The sequence below is a fragment of the Schistocerca serialis genome, chromosome 9 (assembly GCF_023864345.2).
Source record: "Schistocerca serialis cubense isolate TAMUIC-IGC-003099 chromosome 9, iqSchSeri2.2, whole genome shotgun sequence".
Lineage (NCBI taxonomy): Eukaryota > Metazoa > Arthropoda > Insecta > Orthoptera > Acrididae > Schistocerca > Schistocerca serialis.
This window is the reverse complement of record NC_064646.1, coordinates 421952158-421977096: the sequence shown is the minus strand read 5'-3', so window position 1 is coordinate 421977096 and position 24939 is coordinate 421952158. Positions and strand designations below refer to the sequence as shown.

The window sequence follows — 24939 nt, the reverse complement described above, 5'->3', positions numbered from 1 at the left end:
ATGAAGGAATATTTAATTTGGTAATGGAGGGAAGTATGTTGGGTAACAATTGTAGGAAACTTAGCATTGACTAAAACTGGCTAATTCAAAAGGATTTATGTTGCAGAAAGTATCTGGTTCAAAATGGTTCAAATGGGTCTGAGCACTATGGGACTTAACATCTGAGGTCATCAGTCCCCTAGAATTTAGAACTACTTCAACCTAACCAACCTAAGGACATCACACACATCCATGCCCGAGGCAGGATTCGAACCTGCGACCGTAGCAGTCGCACGGTTCCGGACTGCGCGCCTAGAACCGCTAGACCACCGCGGCCGGCAAAAGTGTCTGGAGATGAAGAGACTAGCATGAAATAGACACGTGTAGAGACATACACCAAACAATTCTTTGGAATGGAAACCACAATGACAGCAAAATAACAATTTTGAAATTGTTCCTCATGGCTCCTATAATTCAACTATGTCTTGGCTGCTGGAAATCCAAACGCTATTGCTTAACCACTGAAAATAGTACTAATATTCAATGGTTTCAAATTGTGATCCAGTTCCTCTTTTAAATGTTTGACATTTACAAACAGTAAAATTCTGTTACTAATTATCCTCATTTTGTATTAAGCACTTACATCAGATCACATATCAATTCAAATTTTATGGAGGCATTATACTTACGTATTCTGCCCAGAACATTGGAACAGCAATGTCGCTGAACCTTTGCAGCTTAGGCATCCCAGATAGTCGTCTTATAATTAAATTTGACTGACTTCTTGCACAACTTTCCATAGGTATCCCGGTAATCTGCAACAAAATATAAACAATGCAGAAACATTTTCATATCTTACAACACAACTTCTCACCATGAATAATGCATGAAATCTATATATTGTTTACAGCATAAGAAATATCATAGTTCACAAAGAAGACATTTGGAGTGATCCCTTCTGTTTTGGAAGTATTTTTAGCTATTTTGTTATGGACTGATACATGTTATCTTTCAAGAGAGTAAACAGACTTAACATACATTTTTGAGTATGGTCCACCATTAGCAAAATACAATTTTGTTTTTTGTCCCATATATTCTTCACTGCAATTGCAGCATCATCAGTGGTTTTTTTATTATTATGGCTGTTAAACATAAGGAATGTCCTTTACCGTTTAAATACATATAAATATTAGTTTCTAAATGGTAATTACAGGTTTTTGGCGAGCACCTTCTTACCAAATGGTGTCGTTTTCATGCTGTATTACGTTTTTACAGTGACTGTTTTTCTTTACAGTTTGACACCTGCAACGATATACAACTTAATGTAGGCACAACATTTACCCTAAAATTACGATTTCTTAACTGTTATGGCTATGCCTGAAATTAATAATTCATGTGAAAAGTTGTGTGTGTGTGTGTGTGTGTGTGTGTGTGTGTGTGTGTGTGTGTGTGTGTGTGTGTGTGTGTGTGTATGAGCTTATCTATTTACATTGATTCACTTACGGTTCCTTTTTCCGTCATCTTCTTTATTGTCAAATTAAATTTATTGACTTGTCCTTGTTACTGTTACTGTCACTGTTTACCAGCTGTAATGACAAATGGCAGACAGTGGAACAGTAGAAAGTGTGAAAACGAGATGGCAGACAGTGAAACAGTTGAAGATGTCACTGGCAGTTATTTTGAAATTACTCAGAGAGGTGTGCGTGTGCATGTGTGTGTGTGTGTGTGTGTGTGAGAGAGAGAGAGAGAGAGAGAGAGAGAGAGAGAGAAAGTGAGAGAGAGGGAGGGAGGGAGAGAGTAGGTTTGAGGATTTATCATTATTATCCTTATGTATAAAATTCTCTTGTCACAGTGGTACTTGTCATACTCCTCCGAAACGGCTCCATCGATTCTGATGAAATTTTGTTCATGCCCACAAGTGATAAGGGTAGTGCGCCCCAAAAATTTTTTCTTATTTTTTGGAAAGAACTTTTTATTTTTATTTTTTGATGATGTGACATTACAAAATACACACAACCTTTAATTTTCATCCTTCTACCACCAACCCTTAGTTTTAATAGCGATTTTAGTAATTTAATCATTTCGAACCATGGATGATAACTGATCAATTATCAGTTGAAAAAAGAAACTGAAAGTGAAACATAATGTAAATTGACACACACACACACACACACACACACACACACACACACACACACACACACATGAATTATTAATTTCAGGCATAGCCATAACGGTTTAGAAATCGTAATTTTTACGTAAATGTTGTGCCTACTTTAAGTTGTATATAGTTGCAGGTGACAAACTGTAAAGGATAACAGTTACAGCAGAAAAACTATACCATGTGGTAAGAAGGTATTAATACACAATTTTATGTGCTCTTCAAACACCTGTAATTACGATTTAGAAAGTAATATTTATATGTATTTAAACAGTATAGAATACTCTTTACGTTTGACAGCCATAAAAATAATAAACCCACTGATGATACTGCAACTGCAATGAAACATGTCTGGGTCAAAAAGAAAATTGTGTTTCGCTAAAGGCGGACTCCACTCAAAAACATATGTTATTGTTAAAGCAAACACAAACAATAGAGCTTCAAGATGATAGACTTTACATAATTCATAAATCTAAGCCAATTGAAAATTATGTCAAAATACTAATATAAACTATTAGCAAAAAAAGTGAAAAAACCGTTATAAGTGGACCTAGGAGAAGATTAGTTTACATTCTGGTGAAATGCATGAAAATATGAGGGAATACTCTCCCTACAACTTCTGTTTGAATATTGGTTAACAAGATGCAAACCTACATCTATGGCACTTGTGGTAAGTTTTCCAGAGTGTTGACTGAAATATACTCTTTAAAATTCAGAAGGAAGCAGTGATAAAACGCAGGGAGTGAAAGGTTCTTTACAACTTCTACAGAAAGATTCAAAAGGTGTGCAGTGGTAGCAGTGAGTGAGAAGGGAATGAAGCATGGTTATAATGTAACCCCAATGTTATTCAACCTATATATTGAACGGTTAGTGAAGAAAACCAAAGGAAAATATAGAGAAGAAATTAAGTTCATGGATAAGAAATAAAAACTTTGAGATTAGGGAAAAACACTGTAATACTGCCAGAGACAGCAAATTACTTGGAAGAGCAGCTGGATGGAAACAGCAATCTCTTAACAGAGGGATATAAAAGGAAAATAAAAAAAAAACGTAAAGAAGGGTAATGGAATGTAGTCGAATTCAGTCAGGCGATGCTTGGGGGAAATTGCTAAGAAATTAGACATCAAAAGCAGTAGATGAGTTTTGCTATTGGGACAGTTAAATAAATGATGATGGCCAAAATAGAAGGGGTATGAAATGGAGATTGACAATGGCATGAAAAGCATTTCTGAAGCAGAGCCATTTCTTAACGTAGAATTAGATGTAAGTGTTAGGAAATATTTACTGATGTTACTGGATGATTCATTGTTATTGGATGATAAACAGCCCAGACAAGAAAAGATTTAGGAATTTTATGCTATAGAAGAATACAGAAGACTAGATGGGTAGATAATGAACTAATGAGGAGGTACTGAATAGAATTAGAGAGAAAAGAATTCCGTGGCACAATGTGACTTAAACAAGAGATCAGTTGATCAGACACAGTCTGAGACATCAAGTCACCATCATCAGTTTAGTAATGTAGGGGTGTGTGTGGGGTAAAAATTGTAGAGAGAAATGAATACAGGAAGCGTGTTCTAATCGATTTAAATTACAGCAGGTATCTGGAGATAAAGAGGCTTCCATCGTATAGAGCAGCATGGATACTTGCATCCATCAGACCAGTCTCTGGACTGGAAACGATGACGACGACAACAACAACAACAACACCTTGAGATATAGAATGAAATGTTGAAGACAAAAAGAAGCATTTCATGGAACAGTGTATAAAGATGACCAAGTTAATTTTATTGAGGGGATTTATGGGACAAGATCATTACTGTAAAATTTGTGCAGAGCAAAGGAAATGTTTCAAACTTTTGATTATTGCTCCAGTAACTTACTGCCCATAAACAACTTAGTATACAATAATTATGAACTTATTAACGAGAATATTTCCAAATATAGAGAAAGATAGAAACCTGTATTAGGTAATGACATTTCTTAAGGAATGTTAGACTTTTCTGGGAATCGAATAATTAATATATATTATGAAAATAAAATACGTGAAATACTAAGAATCATTGGATTAGTATTTCAGCAAGAAGTTCTTGATAACATCGAAAAAGTATTGAATAATCTATGGGTTGCATGCAGCTTTACTGTATGATTAAATGATGATGGCGTCCTCTTCGGTAAAATATTCCGGAGGTAAAATAGTCCCCCATTCGGATCTCTGGGTGGGGACTACTCAAGAGGATGTCGTTATCAGGAGAAAGAAAACTGGCGTTCTACGGGTCGGAGCGGGGAATGTCAGATCACTTGATCGGGCAGGTAGGTAAGAAAATTTAAAAAGGGAAATGGATAGGTTAAAGTTAGATATAGTGGGAATTAGTGAAATTCGGTGGCAGGAGGAACAAGACTACTGGTCAGGTGACTACAGGGTTATAAACACAAAATCAAGTTGGGGTAGTGCAGGAGTAGGTTTAATAATGAATAGGAAAATAGGGATGTGGCTAAGCTACTACAAACAGCATAGTGAACGCATTATTGTGGCCAAGATAGATACGAAGCCCACACCTACTACAGTAGTACAAGTTTATATGCCAACTACCTCTGCAGATGACGAAGAAATTGCTGAAATGTATGATGAGATAAAAGAAATTATTCAGATAGTGAATGGTGACGAAAATATAATAGTCATGGGGGACTGGAAATCGGTAATAGGAAAAGGGAGAGAAGGAAACGTAGTAGGTGAATATGGATTGGGGCTACGAAATGAAAGAGGAAGCCTCCTGGTAGAATTTTGCACAGAGCACAACTTAATCATAGCTAACACTTGGTTTAAGAATCATGGAAGAAGGTTGTATACATGGAAGAACCCTGGAGATACTAAAACGTCTCAGATTATATAATGGTAAGACAGAGATTTAGGAAACAAGTTTTAAATTGTAAGACATTTCCTGGGGCAGATGTTGACTCTGACCACAATCTATTGGTTATGACCTGTAGATTAAAACTGAAGAAACTGCAAAAAGGTGGGAATTTAAGGAGATGGGACCTGGATAAACTGAAAGAACCAGAGGTTGTACAGAAGGGAACAATTGACAGGAATGGGAGAAAGAAATACAGTAGAAGAAGAATGGGTAGCTTTGAGGGATGTAGTAGTGAAGGCAGCAGAGGATCAAGTAGGTAAAAAGACGAGGGCTAGTAGAAATCCTTGGGTAACAGAAGAAATATTGAATTTAATTGATGAAAGGAGAAAATATAAAAATGCAGTAAATGAAGCAGGCAAAAAGGAATACAAACGTCTCAAAAATGAGATCGACAGGAAGTGCAAAATGGCTAAGCAGGGATGGCTAGAGGACAAATGTAAGGATGTAGAGACTTATCTCACTAGGGGAAAGATAGATACTGCCTACAGGAAAATTAAAGAGACCTTTGGAGATAAGAATACCACTTGTATGAACATCAAGAGCTCAGATGGAAACCCAGTTCTAAGCAAAGAAGGAAAAGCAGAAAGGTGGAAGGAGTATATAGAGGGTCTATACAAGGGCGATGTACTTGTGGACAATATTATGGAAATGGAAGAGGATGTAGATGAAGATGTAATGGGAGATATGATACTGCGTGAAGAGTTTGACAGAGCCCTGAAAGACCTGAGTCGAAACAAGGCCCCGGAGTAGACAACAATCCATTGGAACTACTGACGGCGTTGGGAGAGCCAGTCATGACAAAACTCTACCATCTGGTGAGCAAGATGTATGAAACAGGCGAAATAACCTCAGACTTCAAGAAGAATATAATAATTCCAATCCCAAAGAAAGCAGGTGTTAACAGATGTGAAAATTACCGAACTATCAGTTTAATAAGCCACAGCTGCAAAATACTAACACGAATTCTTTACAGACGAATGGAAAAACCAGTAGAAACCGACCTCGGGGAAGATCAGTTTGGATTCCGTAGAAATACTGGAACACGTGAGGCAATACTGACCTTACGACTAATTACAAGAACGACTAAGGAAAGGCAAACCTACGTTTCTAGCATTTGTAGACTTAGATAAAGCTTTTGACAACGTTGACTGGAATACTCTCTTTCACATTCTAAAGGTGGCAGGGGTAAAATACAGGGAGCGAAAGTCAATTTACAATTTGTACAGAAACCAGATGGCAGTTATAAGAGTCGAGGGGCATGAAAGGGAAGCAGTTGTTGGGCAGCGAGTAAGACATGGATTGTAGCCTCTCCCCAATGTTATTCAATCTGTGTATTGAGCAAGCAGTAAAAGAAAAACTCGGAGTAGGTATAAAATCCATGGAGAAGAAATAAAAACTTTGAGGTTCGCCGATGACATTGTAATTCTGTCAGAGACAGCAAAGGACTTGGAAGAGCATTTGAATGGAATGGATAGTGTCTTGAAAGGAGGATATAAGATGAACATCAACAAAAGCAAAACGAGGATAATGGAATGTAGTCGAATTAAGTCGCGTGATGCTGAGGGAATTAGATTAGGAAATGAGACACTTAATGTAATAAAGGAGTTTTGCTATTTGGGGAGCAAAATAACTGATGATGGTCGAAGTAGAGTGGATATAAAATGTAGACTGGCAATAGCAAGGAAAGCGTTTGTGAAGAAGAGAAATTTGTTAACATCGAGTACAGATTTAAGTGTCAGGAAGTCATTTCTGAAAGTATTTGTGTGGAGTGTAGCCATGTAAGGAAGTGAAACATGGAGGATGAATAGTTTGGATAAGAAGAGAATAGAAGCTTTCGAAATGTGGTGCTACAGAAGAATGCTGAAGATTTGATGGGTAGATCACATAACTAATTAGGAAGTATTGAATAGGATTGGGGAGAAGTTTGTGGCACAACTTGCCCAGAAGAAGGGATCGGTTGGTAGGACATGTTCTGAGGCATCAAGGGATCACCAATTTAGTATTGGAGGGCAGCGTGGAGGGTAAAAATCGTAGAGGGAGACCAAGAGATGAATACACTAAGCAGATTCAGAAGGATGTAGGTGGCAGTAGGTGCTGGGAGATGAAGAAGCTTGCACAGGATAGAGTATCATGGAGAGCTGCATCATCAGGTAATCGCCCACAAAAGTCGCTTTAGTCATCACAGACAACCTTCCAGAAGTATTAAAATTCTGTGCAACACCTTTAGTCGAACCAGAGTTCTAATCTCCTCCAGCAAAAAGTGCTATCTGAATGGCTGATATCATGGCACATCTCCCCTATTATCAAATTCACACCATGCAGTGGACGAATTAATAATTTTTTTCAGAAAACAACGGCGATAACGGTTATATACAAGAATTCCCTTTCCAGATATTAGACAAAAATAATAATGATAATGCTATTAACTTTTATCAAAGCCACCTCAGTAATACAAAAATTTTAGAAACAGCTAAGATAAAAGAAATTACTTAAAGATGAAAATTTAGAAACAATGGAACAGTAAATAACTATCACAGCAAAAGCGCAACAAAACAAGCCTGCTGGAGTGCACAAGTTAAATGAATATGTAGAGAACGCTGCAGCAAGATTAACAGTATCATCTACGAATAAAAACCAGTAAATGATGCCCACACTGGTTAAGCTTAGCAGTCATGACTATATGAAATAATTATTCGTATTTTTCTGCTATCAATTTATTTCTACATGGATTTAAACAGTATACACTTAATACAATGGGGTAGTCTTGTACTAGATGGATGACAATCTCTTCATAACAGTGATGTATTTGAAACTGGCAGTTGGTAAGTGGCAGCATTTGTTGCCCACTGGCACGTCCGAAGTCTATTCTGTTAGTGCTGAAAAATTTTGAGTTTTTTAATTCAGATATCTTATTAAGGACATTACCCTAATTTTTCTGTATTATGCAAGAATATTTATGTTCCCGCCATGGTATCCATCCTTTTACTTTCTGGTTTTGCACAAAATTTCGAAACTGCCTTCGATTTTCGAACTGTGGACACTGTCTGTAATTTATGCTGGTACGACTTATTTATTACATTTCTTCAGTATGTAGCAGTCTGTATGTTTCTTACATATAGTTCTGAAATTTCTGATTGTCTGGCTTATTTGTCGCATTAGCTGCATGCAATTTGGTAAATGCTATATACTATTATGTGTCTGGCTGTTTTATGTTGTGAATTAGCTTTCTGCTTAGGATGCATGGAGGAATATGACTCAAGACAGCAATCAGCAAAGGAAGCTTGATAATTAATGAATGAGAAGCAAGCTTCCTACGAATAAATACATAGCACAGTACATCCATAAATTTTTATTACCAGTTCTAAATGCAGCAGACATCACATTAATTCAGACTGAAACAGCACTGCTAAATCAGGGCACGAAGCCTAGCGTAAATCCAAATAACAATCACAATAATACAAAATATACCACATGCTTACTAATATATCTACATTTCTTGCAAAACTTAATAAATCTGAACAAAGAGTGCTAAGTCACAGTGAAAGACTACTGTATGGTAGACCTCAACTTTTCAAACTGTTCCATTTGCATCACTAAAATACAGTAACTAAGCATGAACCTTTGTTGCTCATTGTCCCAAATGCATTACCAAGCAGGGTAACAGCATTTTCCGAAATGAACCCGAATGTCGTTGAAATTCAAAGGCCAGCATTAACGTAATATCATTTAATTTCACTGCTTTAATTTCAAAGTTCAGATAAAGTATTCATAGCTGGCTACAATAACCAAACATAACTATATTTAGATTGCACAAGCACAAATTAAGCGTGCTGGTTTTGTTGCGATATTTCAGCTTACATGTGACTGCAGCTCAGCTTCGTACATACTAAATTTTACTATTGTTAATTGTAAAAAATCATTTAATTCAAGTTCAAAGTTAAATCTCTTACTTCTAAATCATGTAGATTCAAGTTGCTTTTGAGATGATTGTTGAGGTAGCCCAAGACTAACCTTATTTTATTTAATTTCGTATTGCTTCAGAAACAAAGTTCACTATTAATTTCAGTCACTAAATTAACTTGCAATTTTCCGGTTTTATTAATTCTTTTGCTAAATTAAGTCAGAGTGTAGCGAAATTTATTACTTCTGACAAACATTCAGCAACATTGCATTTGCAACCTTCAGTTGCCACGCATTTAGTGAATTAACCTTCCTTTTTCAGTTATTATAGTAGTGTCCATATGAATGGCGACCGTAATTTTTTCCAAATCACAAATATCTAATTAACGCCAGTTAATTGTTAACATAACGATAGCACATTTACTTTCTTTATTAACTCTACCCTTTTTCAAAATTAATTTCCACCGATTTCATTTGCATTTTACCTTTCATTTAGATGCAACCCTTCCTCCCTCTTTACCGAGAGATTAACTTCGGTGACGATTGCTTTTTCCAAATTTCCATTAGGTACACGATGTTTAATTTTTCACTGTCATTAAGGTCGATAAGTGAGGGGGAGGTTACACGTTCTTGTGAAAAATGGTGGAATTTTCATTCACACGCTGTACAAATCATTAGTCTTCACTGTACAGACCCGAGAGCAGCATTTACTAATGTCATAAACAGTGAACAGTGAGATCATTCTCTTCATCAAGCAGTTGGGCTATATAGCATACTGGATGAGAAAACATTTCTTTTTCTACTGCAGCTGTGCAGTTCGATTATCCAGCATACAAGTATGTTGTCTGACATCTTGCAAAGTATAATTGCAGATATAAGACTGTAAGCTCGAAATTTAAAACTGTATTAAAACTTTTGTAAGATTAGGAAGTGTGGAAATTATTCTGAAATGCATAGTGGAAGATAAGAGTCTTATAAATCAGCAGGGATAATTGAAATTAATTTTAACAGAACAGAAGCATGTATTCAGAAACTAAGGTGTCTAGCATTCGAAATAATTGACACACTAGTAGAAAAAATAAAAACTAGATTCCAGTACTGTAGTGAAACAGATTTTATAGAACTAGTAAATGAGCACAAGTTCTCAGAATATAGTAAGCCAGACAATTTCCCGATACATGAAGTTCAAAAACTACTTAAAACACATCCTTTCTTTGAAAGTAAAAAACCTAAAGGGCAGTTCGCGTATATTTACATCACCGACGATAAATCTCTACAGCCTCACGACCTTCTCAAATCCGTTATAAACAATGGATTAAAAATGTATTCTCTGAATGTGTAAAAATACTGTGGTTTGCTCTTACAATTGTAGCAACCATAGATTCTCGTGAAAGACGCAGGAGGACATTAGAATGCGTTAAAATCTACTTTCGCAACACAAAGTCAAATGCCAGACTGTCAAACTTGGCGATATTGGCTACAGAGAAATCTTTAGCTAAAAGGGAGGAATTCATATCTCGTATTATCGATGTTTACTCCCAGGAAAAGGACAGGAGAACAGAACTGATTTATAAAAAAATTTAACATTGAGTTACTATGTGTTACATGTGTAGCTGTTTAATATTTTTATGTATTTATTAACATCAATTTGTGTAGCAGTTTCATTCTTAGCACAAATATGTAAATAAGGTACTTATACAGGATTTTTATTAAACAGGCTTTTGTTTTAAGGTTTCTTTCCTTTTTTCGAAATTCGCAATTCTCAACCTACTCTACAAAAGAACCACGCTTCGCCACTGCAAGAGTGTACCTGTAGATGACAAAGTTGAAACAATAAGAAAGAATACAACTAAAAGCAAGGCAATGAGCAGACCACAAATAATAGAGTAACAGACATACTTAATTTAGTACTCTGACACTACTACATCTCTATTAATAACAAAATTTATAAAGTAGACCAAGGCCCTGATAGCTGAAATAGTTATCAGTTATATAGAAAATAAATATTGCACTGATAGATAGCATTACAAATAAATTAAATTCTATAAGAGGTATATGGATGACAACCTCAGTCTAATTGTTGGCATATTTGATGGAGTAAAAACTCTTTTTAATAAATACAATAGCATGCATGAAAATATCTGTTTTACCCTTGAGCCTGAAGAGAATCACACCATAACTTTTCTTGACATCAAAATATCAAAACAGTTCAAGTATATTTCAATGTTCACAGAAAAGCTACTAGTACAGATACCACTATATCAATGTCTTGTACGCAGCCCACTTTTCACAACAAAGCTGCATATAGCTAAATGCCACATATGGCCACTTTAACATGCAGAACTCCTACAAGAAATTCAAACTATGAAAAGTATCACTGTAAACAATAGAAATGTTCCTTCAGTTATTAATATAGTTTCATAACATGTAGAAAACAAACTGAACAAGCAAGAAAAAATTATACTTAAACCTGACAGCACGCCAGGAGTTAAACATGTACAAATGCCATATCTTGATCTAATGACATGTGTATTAGATATGTTATTCAAAAACACAGGTATAAAAATCAGCTAGAGTATCATTAACAACCAAATTAGTGTGCTTATTCACAGTATAAAGCCACCACATGCAGAGCATAACGTGTCTGCCACATGGAAAACTACATGCAGTTAGCATAACCTATATTAGATGGGGCAGAAAGGCAAAAAGTTCAGAACTCGACTTAAAGAACATGTAGGGGACAAACTGGAGAAAAGCAACCAATGAGTAGGAGCAGCATAAATTACAAGCACTTGTCACCTTTTGAAAATCTAAGTTAACATTTAAATTTTGCTCGTAATCAGAAACTCAAAAACAGAAATGTCGTAAAATACATGGAAATATTCATTCATAATACAAAAACTCAGATAGTGTTATTAACAAGATAACTGAACTGAAAAAGTCAAAATTTTTCAGTAGCCTTAAGCCATTACAAACACAAACCAATTTAATACAGTCCAGTATGAAACAAGCAGCTACCAGTAAACCACTCCCATTTTCACAAATATCGCTGTAAAGATGAGATAATTGATAGCCATAAACATTCTATAACGCTGTCATGTTGTATTAAGTGTAAACTGTTTCCATCTTTGTAGAAGATGTATTACTGTTGTCTAATATTTTTGAAGGGGGATTCTTGCACATATCTGTCATCATGACTGCTTTCTTTAAAAAAAAAGACAGTATATAATTCATCTTATGTAAGTTATAATTTGATGATAGAGAAGGTGTGGCACGATGTCATCCATTTAGACAATATAGAAATCGACTGAGACCCTGGTTTGACTGGAGGATTTGTACACAGTTTTAAATTTTCTAGAAGGTTCTCTATGTTGATAAATGTGGCTGATGTGTATGCTTGAGCTTGTCTTCCTTCATTCTACATTAATTCATTAATTACTACTGTATATAAAACCTAATTTTAACAAATTTTTTTTCTACAAAATATAAATTTCAGGATATTTCTTTTAATCAGTACTATTTATTCATGTAGCCTCACTGCCAGTGTTTGTTATGTTTGTTAAAATGAGGTTCAGATAAACTCTACTAACAGTAAGGAGGATGGGAAAAACTCCTTAGATACTCACCAAATCTATTAATTCATAGCGAACGACCTTTTTATTCAACTAATTGTGCCCCATTAGCGAAAATTCCACATATTAGTATAAGATGGAGATGTTTCATGGTTTGGAGTCATATGGATCACGATTTTCTTGATTTTCTGAGTGATGGTATGTTTTAGTGTTCACAAGTAACGTGAGAGGTTCTTTTGCCACAAAATATACTGACGATTTACTTACTCACCCTTTTTCTTAGTGCTAGAAACAATTGTCATATATATGCTCACTGGATGCCATTTAATCATCTACACTCCTAGAAAATGAAAAAATATCATTGGCATCGACTGCACTTCTTGAAAGCATTACACATACCTCACTGGATAATCTTCTAGAAACCCTAAAAGTTATATAAATATTGTTTGTAGTTATTGAAAGCATTCCTTAGATCACTTTCAGTATTTTAGTTTCTCTAAAAGTGTATAGACAACTTTTACTCTAGCCCGAAACGCAACAATGACATTTTAGTTCCATCATACATCCTTATTGTTTGCTTCACCAATCAGTTGAAGTTTCATGGAGTAAAGAGCGTAGGTATCAGCATTGGTTTCATGCTCAGTCATCTTTTTAAATGACATGCAATGACGCAGTATACCTCACAGTATACAATTTCTTTCAAATTATCAACACAGATTGCTTTATCTATTAAGAGTATTTATAAACTTGTGAATGAATAAAAGAAATAATAACAGCTGTAGTAGCTCTTTTTTAATAGTATCCACTTCTTCATTTTCCATTGTGTCTTCCAATTTGGTTCTTACAGACATTAAAATTATTCATGCTTCTCAACATTTCATCTGTACTGCCTGTAGGGTTCAGAGCCCTTTTTCATGTTACTAAACACTTGCTACAGAAACACAAATCTCTGTGTCTTGGTGTTTCAAAAACTATTTCCGTTATATATAGTTATTATTACAGTTCCAGGAATGTCTAGCTTTTCTTGAGATGTGTCAATGTGTAACACTGACTCAATGTTTCTCTTTATTATGAAGATATTCTAGTTAGTAATTTCTGAGACTTCATAGTGATTGTATAGTAAGTTTTTCCTTCATATCATGAGCATTATTATTATTATGGATATGTTGTAAAACCAATTATGGTACTCTGTAATAACTTATAATGTCAAGAATGCGACTAATTATTAAAATCATTCACATCAGCACTAGATTTAAAAGTTTGGAGCGAAAGCACTGAAGCCTTCAAACAAATGTTGAATTCAATATCTTGACTTTTATAATATAAAAATTTTTCGTTTGTCACAACTTTCCTAGCTCACTATGGAGAGTACTGATGAAAGGAGGGGCTACATATTTAACGATGAATTACTCTTGTGGATGAGTAAATGAACTCCGTTGTACAGTAAAAAAAAAAAGGATTCAACACAGTTTTAAGCTGTTATACATTTTTAACAAGGACACTGATGTAAACATGGCTTTAAAGGTGTGCTAGAAGAATGAAAACATACATCAGGAAAAGTCATGGGATAATGTCAAACTGTAGCTTGTCACTGACCATTCATCCATGACAAAACATATAGCAGAATGTAATAGGAAATTCGAAATAAATGAATGATGTTGACTACATTGCTGACATTAAGCCAAAGCGTAACAAGTTAAACATGAGAAGTTCTCGCCAAAAAGAAAAGTTACTTTGTGTGACTGCAGTTCAAAGCCAAGAATATCTCGGTATTTATAAAAAAAGAAATAAAGTTCTACACATTATACACTATGTACTCAAAAGTATCCGGACACCTGGCTGAAAATGACTTACAAGATCGTGACGCCCTCCATCCGCAATGCTGAAATTCAGTATGGAGATGGCCAACTCTTAGCCGTGATAACAGCTTCCACTCTAGAAGGCATACCTTCAGTGAGGTTCTGGAAGGTTTCTTGGAGAATGACAGACCGTTCTCCATGGAGTGCTGCACTTAGGAGAGGTATCGATATCGGCCGGTGAGGCCTGGCACAAAGTCGGCGTTCCAAAACATCCCAAATGTGTTCTATAGGATTCATGTCAGAACTCTGTGCAAACCAGCCCATTACAGGGATGTTACTGTAGTGTAACCACTCCGCCACAGGCCGTGCATTGTGAATAGGTGCTCGATTGTGTTAAAAGATGCAATCGCCATCCCCGAATTTCTCTTCAACAGACACTAGAAGGTGCTTAAAATATCAATGTAGGCCTGTGCTGTGATAGTGTCACGCAAAACAATAAGGGGTGCAAACCCCCTCCATGAAAAAAAACGACCACACCATAACATCACGGTCTCCGAATTTTACAGTTGGCACTACACACGCTGGCAGTTGACGTTCTCCGGCCATTCGTCGTAAGAACACCCTGCCATCAGATCTCCACACTGTGTACCGTGATTCGTCACTCCACGCAACGTTTTTCCACTGTTCACTCGTTCACGAAGCGAGCGTCGTTTGGTATTTGGTGGTGTGAGGTGTGGTTTATGAGCAGCCAGTCGACCATGAAATCCAAGTTTTCTCACCTCCTGCCTAACTGTCATAGTACTTGCAGTGAATCCTGATTCAGTTTGGGATTCCTGTATGTTGGTCTGGATAGATGTCTGTCTATTACACATTACGACCCTCTCAACTGTCAGTGGTCTGTGTCAGTCAACAAACGAGGTCGGCCTGTACGTTTTTGTGCTGTACGTGTCCCTTTATACTTCCACTTAACTATTAAATCGTGATGTTCAGGAGTGTGGAAATCTCGAGTACAGACGTATGACGCAAGTGACACTCAATCACATGACCACGTTCGAAGTTCGTGAGTTCCGCGCAGCACCACATTTCTGCTCTCTCACCGGTATGGAGTACCTGGCGGTAGGTGGCAGCACAATGGGCCTAATATGAAAAACGTATATTTTTGGGTGTGTCCGGATACTTTTATCATATAGTGTATATTAATGTAAAAGAAAAAATCCAATGTTGTTGGACAGACGAAAAGAAGACAGACGCATCACACAAAAATGAAATATAAATTTCGTGTCATGTTTCGTCCTTATGAATTACAACTAGAGAACTTGGACACGTAACTGTCTGCGTGACACTAGGGTACCCCTGTCGCCAGCAAAGTCCGTGATACAAAATGTGTGAGGCCAGTCTGGACGTCAACTGTGCCTCCAGTGCCATTAGTCAGCATGTCAAGGACCACTTACAACAGCTGTGAGCCATGTTGCCTCGGAAGAAGATACAACACTTTTGTCACCCTTTCCAATCCGTGCATGGATCCAGGCCAGAGGGGGTCCTACGTCACGTAGATAAGAAGGATCGTAATGCTCTTTGAAAATTTGACTCCATTTTGTAATCTCTGAAATAACTTTACATAGGCTCTCAACCCTTCAACTTTCATTTTTTCTCCTCCCTTTCCAGGTGCTTCACTTTTTTGTCATGTACTGTACTGTATGTTTAAATTGTCATGGTTCAGTGTCAATCGGAATTTTTTTAATGGACATCATATTCGTCGTTGACTGTTAAAGTTTCGGCCTTTGAGCCTTGTCAAGTCGTACTGCAAAAGATTCTGCTTTAACCTACTGCAATTTCGGCCTTTGGGCGATTGTCAAGTGTACTGCAAAAGATTTTGCTTCAGCTTGTCTGGCATGCGCTGAAGTCAAATCTTTTGCAGTATCAGCTGAAAATGAGCCAAAGGCCGGAATTGCAATGATGAAATGAACAATTTCTACAGCCAACGGAGAATATGATGATCAATAAAAATGCTATATGCTTGTTGCTTTTTAAATACAGAATATCGAAATGATCAACATGTACATTTTTATGCAGAATATATATGTATAATGTAGCATAGCATTTATAGAACAGTACTTGAAACACATCTACTCAGTCCACGCGATTTCCACATTATTTCGATTGATATAGGAGGAAAGGAAGAAAGGAAGACATCAAAAGCATTTCAGAGGCATGCTGCTAGATTTTTCTCTCCCTCTGAGGAGTGAAAGACTCTCATTATAGTGCAAATGTTTGCTTACAGGTTCCACAACTGCGAAGGAGCCATGCAGTTCCTTATTTGGTGTAAGGCCTTCTACAGCGTCTAGTAATTTAGTTTCGGCACTGTAAAAGTGGGGATGCGACGCTGCTATTGGGAAATCTGAAAATGAAGACAGTAATTTCATTATTATTCCTTGTTATCAACCACAATAAGTGAACTGTAGTAATAAGGTAACTTGTAACTACAATTGTAGAAACACATAATTACTGTTTACGGAATCGAACCGTATTTGTTGAGAACGAATAGCTTTCTCTGCAGGAAGCAGAGGCTGCGTTTATCAAATCTCACTCGCTACAATGAAATGTTAAATCTACATACACAGGGTGAACTACAATTCCCGTACTCAGATGATACAGTATAAAAACTTCTCTTACAAAAATTCGTCCCTTGCTTATTACCAGTAGAAAATGTATGTAAAACAGCTATACATGTACCACTTGAAGGCCAAATTATGCGAAAAATAGAGTGAAATTACGGTATAAACACATTGAAGATTGTATAGGCATTGTACTTATTACTTTAAATCGTATCACATAGCACATATTAACCAATAAAAGCCTCTTGCAAATATGATAAATACCAAAATCAAAAAGTAAGTAGCTTTTTAAAACAGTAAATATTTTTCCGTAATTTGCGTATGTTCTTAAAATCAGTAAGTACCTTGTAGCACACACTCTCTAACGTATTATGAGGCCTTGAAGCGAAATTACTGCACGGCACAAATTACAAGATGAAACATTCACACCAAATTAATTCAGATACGTGTCCTTGCCAATTTTTAACGATAAATCAGTATCGTTTTACGCAGTTTAATTTTTCTGACATCATATCTACTGAAATATGAGTCATACGGAGATACAATATTGTACGTACATTCAGTGGCGTAGGTATACAATATTGTACGTACATTCAGCGGCGTAGGTGAATACTGTGTGCGTACTGTGTTGCGAATGCCGTCAGTAGTAAAGAAGTAATAAACTGAATCATCATGGATGATGGGTCAGTTTTCCGTGCGTCTCAATGCTTACGACGGTATATATCCTGAAATACAGTATATGTCGTACAATGATATTCAGAAGAATGGAAAGTGAAAATGAGGATGTGTTTGATGACGATCATTTAGGCTTTAAGGTTACGGGGCACAAGAAGGCAGTGATGACTTTGTGCTTGATAATGACAGCAAGACTAAAGATAAGTCAAGACAGGTCCACGAATTTGTCGACCTGGAAAAAGCGTTCGACATTGTCAAATGGTGTTCAAAATTCTGAGGAAAACAGGGGTAAGCTAAATGACGGATGGGTAACATTCAACACGTACAAGAGCCAAGAGGGAATAATAAGACTAGAAGACCATGAACGATGTGCTCGGATTAAACAGGGTGTACGACAGGGATGTGTTCTTTCGCCCCTACAATTCAATCTACACACCGCAGAAGTAATGATGGTTCAAAAATGGTTCAAATGGCTCTGAGCACTATGGGACTTAACAGCTGTGGTCATCAGTCCCCTAGAACTTAGAACTACTTAAACCTAACTAACCTAAGGACATCACACGCATCCATGCCCGAGGCAGGATTCGAACTTGCGACCGTAGCAGTCGCACGGTTCCGGATCCAAAGTTAAAGAGTGGGGTCAAAATTCGAGATGAAAGGATAGCAATGATACAATTCACAGAAGACATTGCTATTCTCAGTGGAAATTACAGGATCCGCGAAGTAGAATGAACAGCCTAATGAGTATAGAATATGGATTGGGAGTGAATCTAATAAAGACGGAAAGAATGAGAAACAGCAGAAATAAGAACAGCGCGAAACTTAGCGTCTTGAGTGGTGACTACAAAGTACCTCGAGTTAACGAATTCTCCTGCCTAGGCAGCAAAGCAACCAATGACAGACGGGAAAGTAGGACATCAAAAGCAAACTATCACTGGCAAAAAGGTCATTCCCGGCCAGGAGAAGTCTAGTAGTATCAAATACAGGCTTTAATTTGAGGTAGAAATTTCTGAGGATGTACGTTTGGAGCACAGCATTGTTTAGCAGTGAAAGACGGACTGTGGGTAAATCGTAACACACGTGATAGGACACATTTGAGATGTGACGCTACATAGGAATGTTGAAAATTCGGTGGACTGATAAGGCACGAAATGAGGAGCTTCTGTGCAGAATCGGCAAGGAAAAGGATATCTGGAAACCATTGAAAAGAAGAAAGGACAGGACGATAAGACGTCTATTAAGAAATCAGTGAACAACTCCCATAATACTATAGGAAGCTATAGAGAATGAGAACGGCAGAGGGAGAATATACGGAGCACATAATTGGGGATGTAGGTTGTAAGTGCGACTCTGCGATTAAGTGGTTGGCTCAGCACAAGAATTCGTGGCGGGCCGCGTCAAACCAGTCAGAAGACGACTCAAAAAATATATGATTTTGCAGGTGTACAGTTAGTAGTACAGAAGTAATCAATTAAAACGTCATACCTGATGCGACGCTTTTTATTGCCTAAACAGCGAACACGTAGTAAGCAGCAAATCGTTTTTTATTTGATCATTTTGTGGGGGCTGTCAGCGAGAGATAAATTCTTACAGGTCTGAAATCACATGTAAAATTTGTTGCAAGTCAGTAAATGCTCTCATTCTCAAGTGTTGTATGAGTAAAATAGGGTTACGCGAGCATCGTGGCCTACATTTCCTTTTGACACCCACGGCTTTGGTATGCAGGTGGTTTCGATCCCAACTGCTATTTTTTTCACACAGTAAGTGTTATGTGTACAAAGTTTGGTTGAAATTGGTCCAGTGGCTTCGGAGGAGCTGTGGAGCATATGTAGGTATGTAAATACATACACTTTTACAATATGTATGGATTTTTTTTTTATCTTGTGATCCGATTTTCATGAAATAAACTCTATACGGCGCTCCAATCTATGCTCGAGTTACGTGTAAAAACCCTATCAAAATTCGTCGAGTAGTTTTGGAGTTTAGCAAGTTAAAAAAAAGATAAGAAACAGACAGACAGTGTCAGTGACACCAAGTATTTCTCAAAACATACGTTGTCTTCAGAACAGATGCTCAGAGCGCCTTCCCACGCCTCCATTTAGCGAGTCGCTGGAACATGGTTCTGTGATACCTTCGCATCCACAGTTATAAGAGCAACACGATGTGCACGCTAACAATTCGCTGTCTGTGTAAAAGCGTGCGTCGAAGTGGGCCTTGTCCCTACGCACATTATAGCTATTGTTTTTGGGAGCATAGCCAAATCCGGAGTCATAGAACTGAACTTTAAAGTTGCAGCGCATTCCATGACAAATTCAAATGGTTCAAATGGCTCTGAGCACTATGGGACTTAACTGCTGTGGTCATCAGTCTCCTAGAACTTAGAACTACTTAAACCTGACTAACCTAAGGACATCACACACATCCATGCCCGACGCAGGATTCGAACCTGCGACCGTAGCGGTCGCGCGGTTCCAGACTGTAGCACCTAGAACCGTTCGGCCACCCCGAACGACGACAAAGTCAACGATGTGAAGATTTTCAAAACACTTTTGGAGTGGTCGGTAATTAATGTTTCACAAAACAGACATGAACCACAATATGCCATGATGTCAAGTAGTAGTCTGCTCTGCGTGTGACTCACGAGTAACCGAAATACAGTTTTGTTCTGCTTTAACCAAACTACCAGTGTCACTCCGAAGAAGCCTAAGAGTCGAATTACGCCGTTTCACTGGCGGCAAAGCACAAGATTTCTCCAGGCACCTATCAATGTTGCCACACTAATAACAATATTAATGATAATGATAATAATAATAGAATTAAAGGTGAAATTCACAATTAATCACATCATGATGATACAAAAAACTGAAACAGATTCGCCGGCCGCGGTGGTCCCGCGGTTCTAGGCGCTCAGTCCGGAACCGCGCGACTGCAACGGTCGCAGGTGCGAATCCTGCCTCGGGCATGGATGTGTGTGATGTCCTTAGGTTAGTTAGGTTTAAGTAGTTCTAAGTTCTAGGGGACTGATGACCACAGATGTTAAGACCCATAGTGCTCAGAGCCACTTGAGCCATTTTTTTTGAAACAGGGTCGGGTAAAGACCTGTGAAGCGGGTTACTCTACTTCATATTGAGTTACTGTCCTCAACAAATAAGATGGATGTGAAAGTGGTAATCACGATGTAGTCTTTACTGATCGACAGAAACAGTGTCGTAGGGTATATCAGGAATTGACTTCGAATGATATTGTTGAAGTAAAGCAAAACAGTCAAGCTAGAGTGAAACACTTAAACCAGACACCATATCACTCAGTTTAAAAGAAGAAACTGAAAAATGTACAGGACCTGGAATAGAATTCGATTACTGTGAGGCAAAACTCTGCCTACTGCAATAACTATGCAGCATGACACCAAATTATTCTATGAAGACACTTGTGCGCTGGGCTTCATCTGACGTCCGAAAATATGCATGGGACAAAATTTTCTAACAGATATTTTTGTACTGTTGGTATCCAAGGAAACGCGTTGGTTCATCCCCTATAAAATAACACATATGGATGGACCCATTCAAGCATGTTACAGTTTTTGGGGCAAATGAAAATGACGCTGGAATATAAGTACTTAGACTTAACAACAAAGTGATTATTATTCTGTAATGTAGCTAATGTGGTATTTACCATGATAGCACGGTGAAATGTCAGTCAGCCCTGATGGCAGCAGTGGCGTTCCCGGAGCTCTGTAGCATTCTTCTTCTGGGTTCGCAGGACGGTCGTACGTCTCTCCCGGGAGCTCGAAACGGAAAGCTGACACTCCATCTCTGGTAACGTCACCTGTGGGAATACACGCTGCTTATAGAAACTTCAGATACAAGTCCAAAACATCGGATAAACAAGAGTTATAGGATTTAACTAAATTGACTGGACAAAATATTAGTCATCCCTACAGGAACCATTACAAGCGTCGTTTAATACCCTATAATATCGCTCCTGTACTTGTTAACCGCCTGGATTTGCTTAAGAAATGAGTCCACAGGGCTGCATATGTACGTCGCATCAAATTGAGGCCACTCGCTGAGGATTTGAGGCGCATTTCCACAAAACTGCTGGGATGCCGACGTCGGCGCTTTACTCACTGTCTCGGCATGTTCCGCACATTTTATATGGGGTTTAAGTCAGGTGATTTTGCAGGCCAATCGAAAAGTAAGAGGGTTGGGAGAGTTCAAAAACCAGTTACATATTCTTCCAGCCCGATGAAATTGTCTGTTATCGTCTTGAGTAGTAGGGTTATCAGCAGTATGCTTACTACGCAGAATTTTTAAATAAACATGCTGATTCACATTAATGTTCACTTCCGATATAGAGCCCTATTAATGATAAGAAAAACACTCTCTAAACCTCTCAGATCCACCTCTGGTGTGAACCTGACTTTGCACACATATAGAATGAAATGCTTTATTCGGCCTTCGCTGCACTCGACGACATGCGCCATTCTTCAGACCAGATCACATCCGATTTCGACGACTTCCAGCTCATTCAAAATGTGCAGCCTTATGTGCCTGTGTGACAGATTCCAAACAATCATTACATGCCGTTACCGTTGCAGTATTCTCTCGTTAATAGGTTGGGGTGGACCTTTATTCAGTGACTGCAGTGATTCCTGTCGGGTTTCGAAGTGATTTCTATTCAGAAGCCGAGAAACGTTTCTCCGGCCCGTCAGGACGTATTTCCGATCACAATTTTGACGTCGTGTTTCGTGGCCATGTGTGTTACGCCACTGCTTATAGACAAATGGAACAGTACGCCGCGAAACACCAACAAATCCATCAACTTTATACACCGTATGGGCACGGGAACGGCCGAACGCGATTGCCCCTTTTTTACCACTCTGTCACGTCCTTACATTCACCCATGTTTACGTACAACGTCCGCTCGAAACATTAAAGTCTCACTGATCGCTGCTTCCTTATGCATACGTAAGGGCAGGTCACATGTATTCTTCACTTATACTGGAATATTTTAAGAGCAAAGCTTGTTAGTAATACAGATCTTTTGTATGTGTAAATGTTTGGCCTTAATACTGTTACAGTTCCAACGAACACTACAAGAAATGTTAGCAGTGTACAGTAAGATACAGTATTTGCTTTTCATATCAGAAACGTAAATAACGGCCACATATACGGTCAGGAGCATTGCACTGTGTTCTATGACATGTTCAAGGAGGGGATACAAATTGGTGGTGTGGGAATGAAAGAAGGTTTCTATTATTAACAATTTGATCTAGTGAGGTTGATAAACTATTTAGCGGGTGAAATGCGACGGTAGGTCACATGCAGATTGGAGACAAATTGTACTTGCATTGTGCTGATAATTTATAAACTCTGCTTCATACAGATGCTCCTCAGTGGTCAGCATATGCTATCGAGGCAACACGTTGGTACCACCTTTCTGAGTTCCCTTTCGTGCAAACAGTGAGAAGGTAGTATCACAACACAGTGAATCCAGAAGGGATTATTAAGGTGGTGTGCGCAAGAGGGATCGGCTGTGTGTATATCGCTCACCCCTCCTCATGGGAGTGAGTTTTTGCAGGCGACTTTTAAGAAAATACGCCAGACTCCCTTCAATGGGGGAGCAATGGATGATGTTCACTATAGCTTCCACAGAGATGACACTCGTGACGTATTCATACGTGACATTGGCTGCGATTATACGTGCATTTGTGCTTTTAGCAAACATATACCTAAAGAATGGACAGTCTTTAAGGTCTCACTAGTACACAAGAAACGGAATAGAAGTAATTCACTGAATTATAGACCCATTGATATTATATTATAGTATAATTTTGGAACATGTACTGTGTTCCAATATTTTGAAACATCGCGAGAAAACGATCTATTCTCACATGACTGTCTCGGATTAAGAAATTATCTTTCATGTGAAACACAAGTGGCTCTTTATTAATTATACGTAGTGATGACTCCGACAGGAAGTCTCATGCAGTCTCCATACTGCTAGATTTTCAGAAGAGTTGTAACACCATTCCATACAAACGGCTAGTAACCAAACTGCGTGCCTCTGGAGTATTACCTGAGTTGTATTACTGCATTTGTGATTTCCTGTCACAAAAATCACAGTTGGTAGTAAATCATGAAATGTCATTTGTCGAAACCGGAGAGATATCCGCTATTCCTCAAGTGCTACAGCCACTCTCCTGTTTTTAAGCTATAAGATTTAGGAGAAAACCTGTTTAACCCTGTTAAGCTGCAGGCACTGTCGCCATCACCCGAGGTCACCTGATAACATCAGTCGTCATCTTGGTCACGTTGTGTTCAATCTCCTCCTGTCGGGGTGGACCAACGATGCTTACGTGTTTAGAGACGAGTCCTGTATTGCAACTGTTGCTATTAAAACGACGCCAAATGTATGTGAATAAACCATATCTCTCTCTAGAAGAACACGAAAAGTTCCATTTGTCTCATCTGCTAGAACAACCAGCCAACATTTAGGAATATATTAGAATGAAGAGATAAACGTTCTATTGCAAGATGATTCGTAGTGGCACTGAAAAATATATCAACTACAGAAGATGAATTTCAGCGGAAGAGGGGCTAGACGTAACCATACGGTAACATTTTCTTTCACTCCTCCTACGCGCATTTAATGCCATGCATAAAAGGTTCCCTATTTACTTGGCGTATCAAATCCGGGTACAATTCCAAGCTTTCAATGATTGCCTCCATCGTTATTGTCAGGGGCTAAAACGGACTGTCCTGAATTGGCGAGGCTCCACTATTATACCAATGGGAAAACATCTGATTGCCTGTATTACATGATGCCGAAACGGATATGGTGCGCCCTCTATATCCATAGATTTCGTTCGCACTCTCAATTCATTGTTACTTGCAGCGCCGCCTAACCCCTCGCATCAGGCGGTAAGCTGTGAGTAGTCTTCCTCTGTGCTTTTTCTTTATCAAGTGCACGATTCTGTGTATCGCTTAGCGCACCATGCGGTGCTAAGTGCACAGCTGGTGTCTCTATTGTTGTTTTCATAAAGTCTAATTTCAACTTCTTCCCTAATCACAGATTAGATGATATGTCAAAATATGATGCTTATTTAACAGGCCATGTTCTGCAACCATTGTTTCGGCCTCCTCTTTAAGCTCTAGACTTCTGCAGTTCCCACAAATTACGTTCGCCTCATCGCATCCTTTCTTTCGAAATGCCCATCTTATATCACCATCAACAACACCAACACCCATACCTCTTCCATTCCAATGCAGGTGTGCCCCAACGTTCTGTCCTCTCACGTCTCCTGTATGTCCTCTTCACTGC

At 38.1% G+C, this 24939-nt stretch overlaps 1 protein-coding gene across 1 annotated transcript in view; it reads right to left on the bottom strand.

Moving 5' to 3' along the window:
- LOC126418864 (scavenger receptor class B member 1-like) overlaps positions 1-24939 on the bottom strand; it is a 339487-nt gene that overhangs the window by 3354 nt on the left and 311194 nt on the right. Inside the window, exons 7-9 of the mRNA XM_050085862.1 lie at positions 21289-21441; positions 16606-16724; positions 669-794 (exon numbers count right to left, since the gene is read on the bottom strand). Of these exons, the coding sequence (XP_049941819.1) occupies positions 669-794; positions 16606-16724; positions 21289-21441 (398 nt within the window). The remainder of the gene's footprint in view (positions 1-668; positions 795-16605; positions 16725-21288; positions 21442-24939) is intronic.